General features: G+C 40.4%; 1 protein-coding gene across 3 annotated transcripts in view; it reads right to left on the minus strand.

Moving 5' to 3' along the window:
- LOC121864672 (gamma-aminobutyric acid receptor subunit beta-like) overlaps positions 1 to 14,031 on the minus strand; it is an 81,697-nt gene extending 67,666 nt beyond the window's left edge. For 2 of the 3 annotated variants that reach the window (XM_042363823.1, XM_042363822.1), the window contains exons 1-2: positions 13,765 to 14,031; positions 444 to 547 (exon numbers count right to left, since the gene is read on the minus strand). In XM_042363823.1, coding sequence (XP_042219757.1) covers positions 444 to 547; positions 13,765 to 13,841 — 181 coding nt within the window. In that variant the 5' untranslated portion in view covers positions 13,842 to 14,031. The remainder of the gene's footprint in view (positions 1 to 443; positions 548 to 13,764) is intronic. The other variant, XM_042363824.1, reaches the window with a different exon arrangement.
- Between the last annotated feature and the right edge of the window lie 1,428 nt (positions 14,032 to 15,459).

Below are 15,459 nucleotides of genomic sequence, written 5' to 3' on the forward strand. Positions count from 1 at the left end.
AAACACTTATATATTAAACGCTATGGGCAGAGAATATCGGAACATTACCGATTTGGGGCAAAAAAATGAAACGTGTGATTAGTTATCGGTATTTCAGCCTTATTGTCAAAACGATCCAATATCACATAGCATAGTATAACGTTGCGAAATCGGAAGACTAATGCACTGGATATTAGACCAAAAATTACATACGTGGATAAATGGATAAATAATTGATAATGGATCAACTTGGCCAAGAGTAGCTAGTGGGAAGGTGGGGTGGCCAAGAACAGCTAGTAAGAGGTGGGGTGGCCAAGAACAGCTAGTGCGAGGGTGGCCAAGAACAGCTAATGGAAGGGTGGGTGAAAACAGCTAGTGTGAGGTGGCCAAGACCAGCTGGTAGAAAGGGTGGCCAAAAAAAAAAAAAAGTGGGTTACGGTAGAGGGATGGCCAAGGGTACTCACCTCCGAAGTTTGGTCTAAGTCTTATATCGTAGCCATCCAACAGCATCTCGATGGTCTGCGTCACGTTGTCCAGGTGCTCGCTCGTACGCCCGGCAGCGCATCCTCTGCAGTGGGGTAAACGGACATCACAGTCTATCTAACACTCTAAGATCTATTCATAACATCTATTCATCTATCCCAAACATTCTAAAGATATTGATCATTTCTATATAATCATCGATACACCAAGTGAAGGAATGATATTAAAAGACAATAAAATTTTTTTTATGAAACAGGTAAAAAAAAAATCCTCATTAACCTGTCAATAAATAGGCGCTCCCCCAAAGTTAAGTAGGTCAGGTATTGAGCTAACTTACACACTTAAATAAACTTAAACGACGTATAAGTGTGAAAGTGTGAGGGCAATATGTCGAAGAGAGTGTGTGGGAGGCAGTGTAGTAAGCTTTCATCAGTGAGCAGACGAGACCTTGACCTATACCTCTGGCTGGCGGACCTGAACCAAGAGCAACAGGTATCCAAGGGAGGAGAGTCAGGGAGGTGAATCAGACTAATCGACACACAGATAGACAACTAGACTTATTAATAGATTTGTTTTACTAGACTGACTGACTGACTGACTGACTGACTGATTGACAGACTGACTGACTGACTGAATAAACTGGGGTGAACTGAAAATAATTGAACGGTAAAATATATCGAAGTGTCTGGGATTTAGAGAGTAATAAACACACAAACATTCAGACAAACACACACACACAATACACACTTCAACAAACACACACACACACACACACACTCAGTCAAACACACACACACACACACACACTTCAACAAACACATCTCAACACAGTAATACATCCCAGGTTAACAAAAATATATTAGATACTACAACAGGTAACACACCACAGCCAAAACCAATAGACCAATGGCAGAAATGAGAATCGGTGGTTGTTTATGTGGGCAAGGAACGGAGGGAAGGAAGGTTAGGTTACTGGGTTAGAGTTAGGAGCTAGGTTAGGTTAGGTTACTTGTGGTTTGGTAGAATCAAGGCATCGTCTTTCATAAAAACATAAAAAAAAAAATTAATCATCAGTATTGTTCGCGGTACTTTCCCCAACATTGCCACGAGTTGTCAAGTGAACACAAAGGGAGTCACGGCCCTTCATTAAGGTCGTTCATCACGTATCAATAAACTGAATGCCGGTCATCTTGAGGTTATTCATGACTTATCAATACGTCCTTGATTGGCGGGGAGGAGGGGTATGGGTTGCTACCTTGAGAGAGAGAGAGAGAGAGCGAGAGAGAGAGAGAGAGGCAAGCCACGAATGGGCCTTTTGGCAGACGACAGCTAGATAAGAGAGAGCAGCACTCCAGGGACCTCGTACTAATAATCAGTTCCGGGGGGGGGGTTAAGATGTCTCTGATAAGCTTCAAGACGATGATTCTAAAGGTCCAGGTGAAAGATTCTTAATTCTTCAGGTACGGAGATGGTGAAATGAACCAAGACAATTACTGGGTTATTTAAAACAGGTAAATACGTTTAATATATGCATAACAGAGGAATACACACACACACACACACACACACACACACACACACACACACACACACACACACACACACACACACACACACACACACACACACACGCACACACACACACACACACACACACACACACACACACACACACACACACACACACACACACACACACACACACACACACACACACACACACACACACACACACACACACACACACACACACACACACACACACACACACACACACACACACACACACACACACAAACATAAGTAAATTGTTTTTAAAGTAAAGCCGATTTCAGTATATAAAAATCAACCCCTACAAACGGATTTACAACAAAAAACAACGACACGAGGAAGAACAAAGACAGTAAATACAAACAAGAAAAAAAACCCCACAAGAATAATCAGAATACATTAGAGGAAAAAAATGTTGAACTCACTAATTGAAAAAAGTTAAAATTCCTTCGTTAACTCAGAGCTGATCACGGCGCTGAGTATAATGAGGATCTTGACTTGTTATAATGAGGGTATGGGTGTGGGTAGTGGGTGGTGTGGGTTAGGGTGTGGATGAGGGTGAGAGAGAACCTTCATTATGAGGAGATTAATCACGGCTTCTGTAGTAATTGGTTGAGCTGACGAGGAACAGGTGGAGGGAGGGAGGGAGGGAGGGCGTTGAGGTAGTGAGATGCTCTGATGGGAGGCGGCAGAAGGGAAGGAGAGTGAGAAGAGAGAGAAGGAGTGTTGTGGGGAATGAGGAAATGGGATGTGTGGATTTTGTGGGGGAAAGAGGTGACGTGGGTGAGGTGAAGGGGAGAGGGGGGATGAAGACAGAAATGTAGATATAGGACGAGGGAGGGAGGGAGGAGGGAGGGAGGGGCAGGGGGAGGGGCGTGGAGGGTCACTTACGCCTAACTCCCATAAACAAAGGTGGAGCTCTGGAGTGACAGAGTGACGTCAGGTAATAATCTGCTTTAAATTACTAGAAAATCGTATAGCTCACCTAAATATGATAGTGTATTCTAAACTGAAGTCAAATTACTTTAATATTACGCCATTAACCACCAATTAACTCCTTGATTATAGTGGATGTTGAACGATACAATTAACCAACTTGATACATCTTGGACAACTATGAATCAGGTCTCTCGGTAAATGGTGAACTTCAGTGAATACAAAAGAAAAAAAATGAACAACTCTATGACACGAATAATAATCTTAACAATAAAAAGTAACATAAAATACAATACATAAGGAGTGTTACATCAAACATTAATATTACCGGAACATACTTCACAAGGCGTCACAGAATAACAAAATTCTTCTAACAGGAGTCCACTTACCCCTAGTAGGTCTGCTCTTGGCCGTGTCTCGTGTACTAGTGAGAGAGGGACGAGGACTTTTAGCCTACCACACCTCTACCTACTGCCTGACACACACACACACACACAACAGTCATTATCGAGGTAGTTTGATGATTACAGTATCAACCAAAGATAAGACTATTGCCCTGCGTGGTAAGGGTCAAAGACATACATACTTACATACATACATACATCCATACATACATACAGTACATATGCTATTTTCTTACACTAACTTTATCTGTAATGAAGGACACGCCTTATCTTCCTAAACGTAGAAAGTAAATGTTATCGAATCTTCCCCAAAAATCAATAGTCAAAAACATTCTCATTCCACAAGTCAAATCAACAACCATCACTGACACCGAAGAGAAATATAAGATTAACTTGTTTTCACTCTCTCTGTTTTAACAAGGCAACAAGCGCTAAGATGCATCTTCCTGCCACGATGTTGTAACACCTCAAGCGAAGGAGTTTGTCGAGGAAACATGCCCCCGTAAAGACGGCTTTTCACTGGAGGTTTTGCCTTCCTCACTTTCAATTTAGGTAAGAAAAGACTTCACGCCCTTGAGACGTTCAGGAAAAGAGCCGCATCGGAAACTGTCACTCCTAGTCTCTGAGAATCCCCTTCCAGCTCTCGTGGGAAGGAAAAAACCCCACCACCCTTTTGGGCTTACAGCGTGTAAATCTCTACAGTGCTGAGGGCGTGGAGATCCTTCAGGTGATCCTTGATACTTTTACCCTCATTCATCGTCTAAAATATTCCCAGGTGGACTGAAGGTAAATGTCAAAGGCTCTTGGTGTTTGGCGGTCACTACTTAAAAAAGTCCTACAGTTGTTTGAGACTCTTGAGGGTGTAGTGAAGTACTCCCTCCTTCCCTTACTCACCCATTCTCTCACTGATTCTCTATATCCCTACCCCCCTTTACTTCACTCATCCCCTCCCCCCCACCCTCAACAACACCAATAACAATAATAATAATAACAATAATAATAATAATAATAATAATAATAATAATAATAATAATAATAATAATAATAATAATAATAATAACAATAATAATAATAATAATAATAATAATAATAATAATAACAATAATAATAATGATAATATACAAAATCTCATATCCCCTCCTCAACAATATACTGGTTGGGTCTGGGAGTTTTTCTTCAACATAGGAGAGTTTCACACAGTATGTCCGAGAGAAATGTTGACTTGTAGCGTTATTGTGTAGAGTCTCGCCCCTACAGCCACCACCCCAGGCTTAAGACACACTCAAAAGTGGTCAGGAGCCGAAAGAACACCCACAGCATTGGCTAGAGTGTGTGTGTGGTGTGTGGCTAGAGTGTAGGTGTGTGTGTCGTGTATGGTTGAGGGTTATGGTGTGTGTATTACTGATGGTTGGTCTTGTGTGTCTGTGTGGTTGATGTTTTCATTGTTCTGGCGTATACAGTATATGGTTGTTGGTCGGTTATGGTTGTTGGTCGGTTATGGTTGTTGGTCGGTTATGGTTGTTGGTCGGTTATGGTTGTTGTATGATTTTGTGATATAATGATACAACAAAAAAAACTAAAAATAGTCAGACATTAATGATAGAATAATGAAGATACTTAAATAATCCGAAAATAATTATACTTCGACGTGTAAAAGAAAAACAAACAAACATATTCTAAGTCTTTACATTACGTCATAAGAGGTGTTGTGGTAAGCCAAAAACCATCTATAATCCAGTAAATAATTAATTATACCAAAGAGATAAACAAGATTAATTATAGAGGAAGATATAATAAAGAAAATGAAGAAATGGGCTGTTTAGAGGAATACAAGAAGCCATGAATTACAAAGGATCTAAAAGTGATGCAAAATTTAGTATGATTAGTAAACACCTCTTTCTTCCCCCCTCCCATCGAAACATGTTTGGAATGGTGGGCTGTGGTCGCCAACCCTCAGGCATGAATGTAGGCGTCGTGTGGTAGTTTAATTTCTTCATCTAGATCTATGGGTTCCTCCCCTTTCCCCCAACACGATAACTTGGCTTGGTTCCTAATAATATTTCACCATAGTCTGGGTCATTGCCAACTGGTCTGATCACCTGTATATAATTTTGTAGTTTCAGTTCATGATTTGTCCTAATCATTTTAAGATTTTGGAGACTTGTTATAGGTTGATTGGGTTTGTTCTTAGTGAAGTCTACGGTGAATAATAATACCCAGCTTCAGTCGTGTTTGGGAGTGTAGGTTACCTGACATATACTTGAAAAAATAACTGAGATTTAATCGTTTAGAAAAATCTAACTGAGATGTTATGTCGGACAATGAAATAAACATGAATAAAAACTGTGATATGAGAAGATACAATTAATACTGCTAGAAAGATAAGAGATAAGATAAAGGGAATGAGGGAGAAGCAAGATAAAAGACTCATTAACACTTTGAAAGCCAAGTCGTCATTGTTTAAATCCTCATAAATATTAACCCATTAATTTAATTTAAAATCCTCTTCTTCATAGATAAAATCCCCAAGAAAATTTAACCCATATGCAAGATAAGCTTAAAATCCTTCAATAAAAGCTTACCCATTCACTTGATCAATTATATAATCCTAGACATCGTAGGTTAGTAAATCCCTCTCACAAAAATACTAAAATTTAATGTACCCAAACTAGTAGAAAGTCTTAAAAAAAAATTACATAATTAAATCCTTTTCCTCCTAGATTGATTCATGAATAAAAATGAACGTGTAAAAAAGTCTTATTTTGAAAAGCCGTGACATCAAAAGAGCCACTTTTTCGCCCACCTGGGGACATAAACAGGTGAGAATTAATTCCCTCTCCACTTGAAATTCGTCGCCTTGTAATTATTCTTTCGCTTGTGTGTCATTCCTTCTTTCGTCCTTTATGTGTTATATCTTTAATTATTCTTTACCTTATATGTGTTATTTATTTAATAATCTTGTTATTTTTTCGTTTCAATCGAGTTTTTGTTTTTATTATTTGCAACTTGTACGTAACATTCGTTTTTCTTCAATTATTTATTCATTGTTTATGTACAGTTGGGGACAATTTCGACTGGTACACCCAGCGTTGTCAATCCACCCTCCCCGTAAAGTGTGAACCCCCGAGAGTATCGACTCATGAATCCGAAACATTCACGAGTGAGAGGGTGAGGGAGGTGATGGGTTAAGGAAAAGATGAGAAGGAGAGGGGTTAGAGGGTGAAGGAGGGGGTGAGAGGGTGAGGGAGAGGGTGAGGGAGGGGTGAGAGGGCGAGAGAGAGGGTGAGGAAGGGGTAGTGCGATGGGATGATGGGTTCTTGGCACCTTATGTTGGCGCCTGACGGATGGCACCATTTCCCACCCCCTAGGAGGGATGATGGGTGAGGGAGGGGTGAGAGGATGGTGATAGGTTAGGGAGGGTGGTGTGATGCGGAGTCGGTGGTTCCTGACACACCTGCCGTTGGTACAGTAGCTAAAACAACTATCTGTGCATAGTTTGTGGGAAACAATATGAGAACATGGACGATAAATTTTGGTATATGAGAGCTATCAATAGTCACACGTAAAATTTCGGAGCATATCGACCCCCACCTGCACAGATAGTTGTTTTAGCTACTGTATCTGACGGAGAACGCCATCCGCCCACCCCTTCGGATGTCATCAGTCTTCGCTTTCCAGGATCACCAACCCTATAGGTGAGCCTCACAGATTAACCTTACAGCTTAATCTCATGGCTTAACCTTACAACTTAACCTTATAACTTAACCCCAAATAGCGTCAAAGCTTAATACCAGCTTAACTTTACAATTCAACTTTACATATTAACCTCACAGCTTAACCTTACAATTTTATCCAACAGCTTATCCTTACATATTTAACCACACACCTTAACCTCACTACAATATTTATTTAGCAAAGATATAAATACGCAGGGCAAAACACAAATTATGCTTAGAATGTGTTACCGTACATTAGGGTGGTATTCCCAGCTTGTGCTACAGATTTGAAATATTCTATGCATATTTACGAGTATTTTTTCTTGTACAACTCCTACATAATCTACAGCAGCAACTTCTTCAACTGTGTCAGATTATTCGGTGTCATAAGGCTTCTAAAGTGACACATGGCTCTTTTATGTATCTAACCAATTACAAAACGACGAGAGATACATTTTTGTAGTCCACCAATGAGGAAACCGAAATATGACCTAATCTTCTTCATCCACCAATTAGGAAACAACAAGAGGTACGAGGTATTTCCAGTTGACCAATCAGAGAGCGACACGTGACCTCCTCCTCCTCCACCAGCAATAAGTGACAAGATAAATGCATTTCCTTCTCGTCCGTCAACAGATGGCGAGTTGTCACGTTTCATGGGCTTGTCTGACGGGCAGGAGAGACTTGAGATTATTCCCCATCGGCAGGAGAGACTATGAGATTCAAGGACAGGCTGTCAAACGGGGGAGGAGAGACTGTCAAGCTGAGAGTGACTGTCAAGGTGGGAGAAACTGTCAATTATAACGAGAGAGAGAGAGAGAGAGAGAGAGAGAGAGAGAGAGAGATTCAAAAAGACACGAGAGACCATTAGTTGTTGAAGCCATAGTGGAACTTTTAGGACAAAGTAAGGAACTATTTGATCTTTAGCAGAGAGAAAGATGGTCACACGTTAAAGTGAAGCAGATATGATTAGAGGATTAGGAGAGGAAGAGATGAATAGAAGATTAGGAGAGGAAGAGATGACTAGAAGATTAGGGGTGGGAATATCATGTACTGTACCTTGACAATATTACGGTGACATTAGTTGAGTAATAAGTCACGTTCAGCGCTGGGGTGGTAACACTGCCCGACTCAGAGTCATAATTATACTCATATTCACGACATAAACTCACAAACGACATTAACTCACAAACGACATAAACTCATAAACGACATGAACTCATAAACGACATGAACTCACAAACGACATGAACTCACAAACGACATAAACTCATAAACGACATAAACTCACAAACGACATGAACTCACAAACGACATAAACTCATAAACGACATAAACTCACAAACGACATGAACTCATAAACGACATAAACTCATAAACGACATAAACTCACAAACGACATAAACTCATAAACGACATAAACTCACAAACGACATAAACTCACAAACGACATAAACTCATAAACGACATAAACTCACAAACGACATGAACTCATAAACGACATAAACTCATAAACGACATAAACTCACAAACGACATAAACTCATAAACGACATAAACTCATAAACGACATAAACTCACAAACAACATGAACTCATAAACAACATAAACTCACAAACGACATGAACTCATAAACGACATAAACTCATAAACGACATAAACTCATAAACGACATAAACTCATAAACGACATAAACTCATAAACGACATAAACTCATAAACGACATAAACTCATAAACGACATAAACTCATAAACGACATAAACTCATAAACGACATAAACTCACAAACGACATAAACTCATATTCACGACATTAACTCATAAACGACATGAACTCATAAACGACATGAACTCATAAACGACATAAACTCATAAACGACATAAACTCATAAACGACATGAACTCATAAACGACTTAAACTCACACGAGAGACAGAATCAAAAGAGCGAAGTGAAAAAAACTAAAAAAACAACTTTAATATCTGATAAAAAGTGACAACATCTAACATCTTGTCAATTTTACACAATGTCATTCTCACGATTTTTTTTTTATTTTTTTATTTATTTTACATATATTTCTTTAGTTTATCGTCGTTCTTAGCACACGATTCCACTCTTGTTAATTGTGAAATGTTTCTTCTATGACAAATTAGTTAGTATAAGCCGCGTCATTGGTGAAATTTAAAGTTTTATGATTAACGTGGCTTACATTTTACTGTCGATTTTATAGTGAATGTATTTATCAAACTAGGTACAACACATTACAGTAACACACAGTAGATACAACAATGGGTGAAAGGAAGTTGTTTTAAGGGAACAGGACTGCTATAGGAAGCTAGGATGAATCATTTTATGAGAGGTTCAATAACAAACCGTGGAGCCTCTCTCAGCCCACTCAACACACACCTTAAACAACTTGTGTGTCAGTCAGCGTGAAGTACCCCCCTCGCCTTCCCTCCTCACGCCCTACCTCTCCACGCCCTCCCTCCCTACGCCCTCCCTCCCTACGCCCTCCCTCCCTACGCCCTATTCTCCCCCCGCCCTACCCCTCGCCCCCTGACACCATAATGAAGGGCCTTGAGTGACGTCTTAATGTACTTGTGTTGGTTTTTGAAGAAGTAGGAGACTCGATAGTGTTTTGGAAGTATACTTAATTTTTCACTTGTAAGCGATAGTAATAGTTATAAAATGGCGGCGAAGGTGTGGCTATTGGCGGAAGCTGGAGGCCACGTTAAAAAATAGTAGTAGTAGTAATAATAGTAGTAGTAGTAGTAATAGTAGTAGTAGTAATAGTAGTATTTCACGACAACATTTACCCATATTTCCCTATCACTTCTGCTTTTTCCCGCCTCCCAAAATCACCAGTCAGCTTCCATTCGTCATATTCTCCGCCTTTATCGAATTTTCCACCTTTCTGGCGCATATGAATACGATTTTCTCCCTTTGCTTGACCATGATTCTGTGTCATTCATCACCATCAAAGTTGTCAGCCCTTACAGTCCACCCATTCTACCAGACACACACACACAAAGGAGAGTCCATGCCTTTATAGAGATTCAGTCATGATTCCTCCCTTCATGTAACAGAGAGAGAGAGAGAGAGAGAGAGAGAGAGAGAGAGAGAGAGAGAGAGAGAACCTACTGCAGCCTGTTAAGATATGTTCCTCCTCGCTCGATAAATTCATTAAGTGATAATTGTTTCTTAATGTTTCGTCAGTGTTGCTCCTGATTAACACAAGAGGAACATATGTGCTAAAATTTGGGGAATATTTTCGTTTGTTTGAGCGTAGTGTTGTGGGAAAAATGTGTACACACTTCTGTATATCTCTAACAGACACACACGCACGTACACACACACACACGTACACACGCACGTATACACAGTTACACACACACACACACACACGCACACACACACACATATTTACTAATGGATCGACCTCAACAGACCCCCACTGGGAGGAAAATATTCCATTTGTTGCTTGTGACAGGTGACTGCCCTGGTGCCTTGTATTACCTGCGGGAAGCGATGACGGAGTCCACACACACACACACACACAGAGCTTGTTATTCTCTTGACATTTCCATTCATCTTCTCTCCAAAATTTTTCATTAGATTCTCTTTCATTCTCACCATCTTTAGTCTCTCTCGTTCAGGGTCCCTCTATCTCTCTTCTCTGGCCTTGATTTTCTTCCCATCTTGTCCTTTATCCATCAAAAGTCTTATCATCTTTGTATCGACTTTATTCTAGTCTAATATTGGCTATGTTAATAAGGTCAGAATAACACTTATCTTTCATCAATAGAAAAATAACAAGAAAATGGCTTTAATACTTAGAAAACGATAAACCTAAATGAGAAAATTATTACGATATGAAAATGTACCAAATATCTTTTCTTAATAGACTTTCTACTTTGCGTTTTTGGGTACAAATTATTTACCCTGTAGTATAACATGACTACCCATCTCACTTTGCCCTTAAACTAGCCTCTAACAGACCCAGCAAAGATTACTTAATGGTCTACTGTTCTACACAAATATTCGTTCCAAATTTTATTATATAATAGAAGTTAAGAACAAGTAAAAGGATAAATCAGGTTAGAAATGAGATTTATCCATAAAAAAATGAAAGCTGTTTACATGATTCCACAATGTAGGGGTGAAATTTACTGAGAAAACGCAATACAATAACGCGTTGACTATACACCAGACATCACCTTTACGTCTGACGAGATTATCACACAAACTAAGAAACTAACAATTTATCATACATGATTTAAAAAAATTCAACACCTATGACTTGATCTATTCTCTAATTATCTCAATCCAGCTTAAACCTCTATAGACGCTCAGGAGAATCGTCGCTTTTTAGGTGTCTGAAGAACGACTACTTCTTCGGCTGGTCGGGTGAGATACGTATCATCTCAGACTTGTACTTGGACAACTTTGGTCACCCGTCCTCACCTGCCTTCCTCTTCTTGTAAACGGGGAAGTCTCACTCTAGATAGCAGTAACCGTAGTGTGTTCTCCCAGGCGCTAACCACATACCCCGCTCTTGGTAAAATGACCTCGAATCCGCTTATTATATTTTTCTCTCATTCTCTTATTTATTTCTTCATTTCGTCTTCCACCATCACCACTACTCCTCTCCACTTCCCTTTATCAACTCTTTTCTTCATTTCTTCCTTTATCTCACTCCTTCACATCCCCTTCCTTCTCCTCTTCTCACTCTCCTTCCATTTCTACAACTCCTTCACTCTTTCCTTTCTCCTCCCCCACTTACTTTCTCTCACCCCCCCATTCCCTCCCTCCCCCTCCTCCTCCCTCTCCACCCCACTCTCCGTCACTCCCTCCCCACACCTTCCTCCTCCTCCCCCACCACTCACTTCAACACTCTCTACCTCTACCCCCACTCCCTCCCCACATACTCTCCCTCTTCACCTCCCCTCCTCTCCCACTCCCTTCCCTCACACTCTCCACCCTCTCAATCACTGTATTAGAGAACAGGATCCCATTTTCTTCGTTGACATACTGCAGCTAACATACTCAAGCAGCTTCTCTCCCTCCTCCTTCCTCCTCCTCCTCTCCTCCTCTTTCCTTCCTCTCCTCCTCTCCTCCTCCTCCTCTCCCACCTCTCTCCTGTACGTCACATTTCAGGGGTTTACTATTTTGTTTTATTCACATTTTTTTTAGGTGGGTGTTGCTGTGTCTCCTTCGTGGGGGGTGAGGGGTGAGGAGGGGATAAGTGTTTGTATTGTTGTTGTTGTTTTTGTACTTGTAAACAAAAAAACAACCACTCACCAATCCTCTCACGTGTGGCCAATTAACTTGAAAATTGGCAGATACACTTAAGACAAATTTTTTTATATACATTCTGACCCCATTAAAAAAAATTTACAAGGGGATCAAAAGGCATAAAACACTCTCCCCAATATACCGCCCCCCCCCAACCCTCCCCCCACAGGTAAACTAATTAAGGAAAAAAGGTAAAATAAACATACCTTTTTATATAGAAATTAGACAGTGTGATTCTATGCTACAGGTGTCATAGTTCACCAACAAGGCAGGTAGATGTATGGGGGCATTGTATTGGCTTATTGTTGTGTCGAAAAAATCACATGGAGCTGAATAGGAGAGACGAGTTGTATTATTTTGTGATTGTTGAGTTATTGTTGTGGTTGTGGCTGTTATTATTATTAAAGGTATTATTATTATGATTATTATTATTATTATTAAAGTTATTATTATTATTATGTTGTTCTTATTATCAATATTGTTGTATTTCTCTTCTTCTCCGTGTATTTATTATCATTATCTATCTTCCTTCCCAGATAATTATTAAAAATATTTTCGGTGTCAGTGATATATATATTTTTCCCCTACAGAGAACACAACTCAAGTAAAAGAAAATAATACAAAAATAAACTTTCCATTTTGTTATTATTTCACATTTCTCTGTTTTGTTTATTTAGCTATAAACTTCCATGACTATATTAGGAATGTTTACAAAGAATAATATAAGCTACGTTTAGGTATATATCCTTAGCGAGATCGATACACTGTTTTCTTTGTTACTCATCAACTTGCATGTAACTCAGAATTGTGTCAGGCAGATACGCTTGCGCTAGATTTCTGTCTGTTCGTCCACAGTTCATCAGCACGTTCAACCATCAACAAAAGTGTCTAAAACTATCTAATATACGCCTCTATACCTGAGACCTTAAGAAATGACTAGCAAAATATTATATGACAATTAAATATAATAATTCCTTTGCATGAATCGAAATATGTCATCTGGATAAAACGGCTTTTTTGTGCGTTATCCTTTTGTTCCTTCCTCCACACCCAAGCCTTGTCTTCCTCCCTTACTATAAAATGTAAACAAAAAAGGGAAGGCAGGTGTCACTTTCCAATGGCTTTCTCACCCGCTTGTATATCAAGATGCCAGTTTAGGAAGCTCACTGATATGTCCTTTTTCGCCCAGGTGTGTGTGTGTGTGTGAAGGTATCGGGTGAGTGCAGTGTCCTGAGCCCTCACCACCACCTCTAAGCTCTGGCCCTCCCCAAATAGACTCTTGAGTGTGTGTGTGTGTGTGTGTGTGTGTCTGTGTGGTCGCTCCCACCGTCACCATCGTCCCAAGAGCCTCGCCACACAACTACCATTACCACACACAGCTTTAGCCTACTGCAGCCACTTACCGCGGTGCCCACAGAGCGAGGACTGCTGCGGCGCTCCACAGCCACAGCGAGACACGACGAGCAGCACGCGATCTCATGGCTGGCAGGCGAGACTGTCCATAGCTCGCTGTCAGCTCACACTTGAGGTGGTAGCCTTACATATCCCCGTTGGCTCTACCTCGGAATCACATCAGCATCTTCCAAAATTCCAAGCAAAGTATCCCGAACGTCACGGACGAGGCGCACACCTCCACTCGTCAAGGGAACCCCACTCGTTGTGAAGCCCTTGCGCAGATATTGACTTTTCTTGGTCAGGGAAACGCGACAGCAGAGACGCCTCGTGGACCCCGTGTGAACTGACTCACGGAGCTAGTTGGCCTCTACGCCAACAGGTGACGCCACTAGGTTGCTCTCGGGGTTAAAATCTTAAGGGCTATGTATCACGGGGACAAATAAAACACCAGAGGATTAATTCAGTTTACGGCAGAGGTAATGTCTTGGCGGTATGTTCCGGCCAGGGTACAGAATTCACCGTTCCGGTACAAGGTCCACTGAACAACAATAATAACAACAATAAAAATATTCTAAAATGATTATTAAACATGAAAGTCAATAATGTTTTGAAAGTGAATACAAAAGTAACGTAGTGTGGAAGTACGTCGCCTCCCGATGCCTACAGTATGTTCTCTGTCCAAGGCGTTCGGTTATTATTAGCAACAGTTAAACACGGCGGCCAGACCCCATAGAGTTTTCTACCGTCAACACATACTGCAGGAGATGTTCCATAAAGAAACATATACAAAATTGGTTAGGTTAAGTTACTGAGCAAATAGCGTGTTATTTACGTAAGGTCTAATTCTTGTTCTACTGCAGTTGTGCGTCGTCTAGGTACCTCAGCTCTGGGCGTCACATAGTTGGCACGGTTCGAACGACGGAGACCGAACCTTCTCTGTGAGTAAGACTGAATCTTTTACCTTCAGCTTATGAATGGCAGGTAGGTGTGGGCCAGGTGTGTACCCCAGGGAGTGGGAGAAAGGGAGAAGGGGGAGCGGAAGAGAGGGAGAGGTTGTCAGGTGGAGAAGAGGGCATTGTGAGGATGAAGGAAGACTAATACCCAAGGGGAAAATCCTGAAGGAGATGGAGGATAAAGGGGGAGGTAGAGGTTAAACTGAAAACGGAAGGATAAGGTCAAGGAGGGGAGGGGGGAGAGAGGGAAGGTTAAACAAACATGGAAAGGAGTGAAGGGGAGAGAGATACGAGGGGAGAAATGAGAGGGAGAGAGAGGAGGGGTTAAAAAGGGAAGAAGGATTATATATGCATAGAAACGGTTAACTGAGATATAAGGGTGTGAGAATGTAACTTATAGATACAGTTAGAAATGATACAGTTACAGTTGATTGAAGATGACGGACTGTACCATGCTGTATGTACCGATCACACACAGGCCATATAAACACGAGAATATATTCCTCTATTATTTACGTTTCCTGAGTGCTAGTCATTGCATATGTATATTAATTTATCGGATTTTTTTAAGTATTTTAAGAATGATAAAAGAAGTAATTATGGAATGACGAAAGAACAAGAAGGATTTAAAGTTTGTCGATTAAACTTTGTAAAAATAAAAAAAAATTAAAGGTTAATATTAGAGTGATTTAGTAGTTAAGTGCCTCAGATGTTGCGTCAAGTAAACTGATAGTGGCAAAAATTTATGTA

This window comes from Homarus americanus, unplaced genomic scaffold (genome assembly GCF_018991925.1).
Source record: "Homarus americanus isolate GMGI-L3 unplaced genomic scaffold, GMGI_Hamer_2.0 scaffold57965, whole genome shotgun sequence".
NCBI classification, from domain to species: domain Eukaryota; kingdom Metazoa; phylum Arthropoda; class Malacostraca; order Decapoda; family Nephropidae; genus Homarus; species Homarus americanus.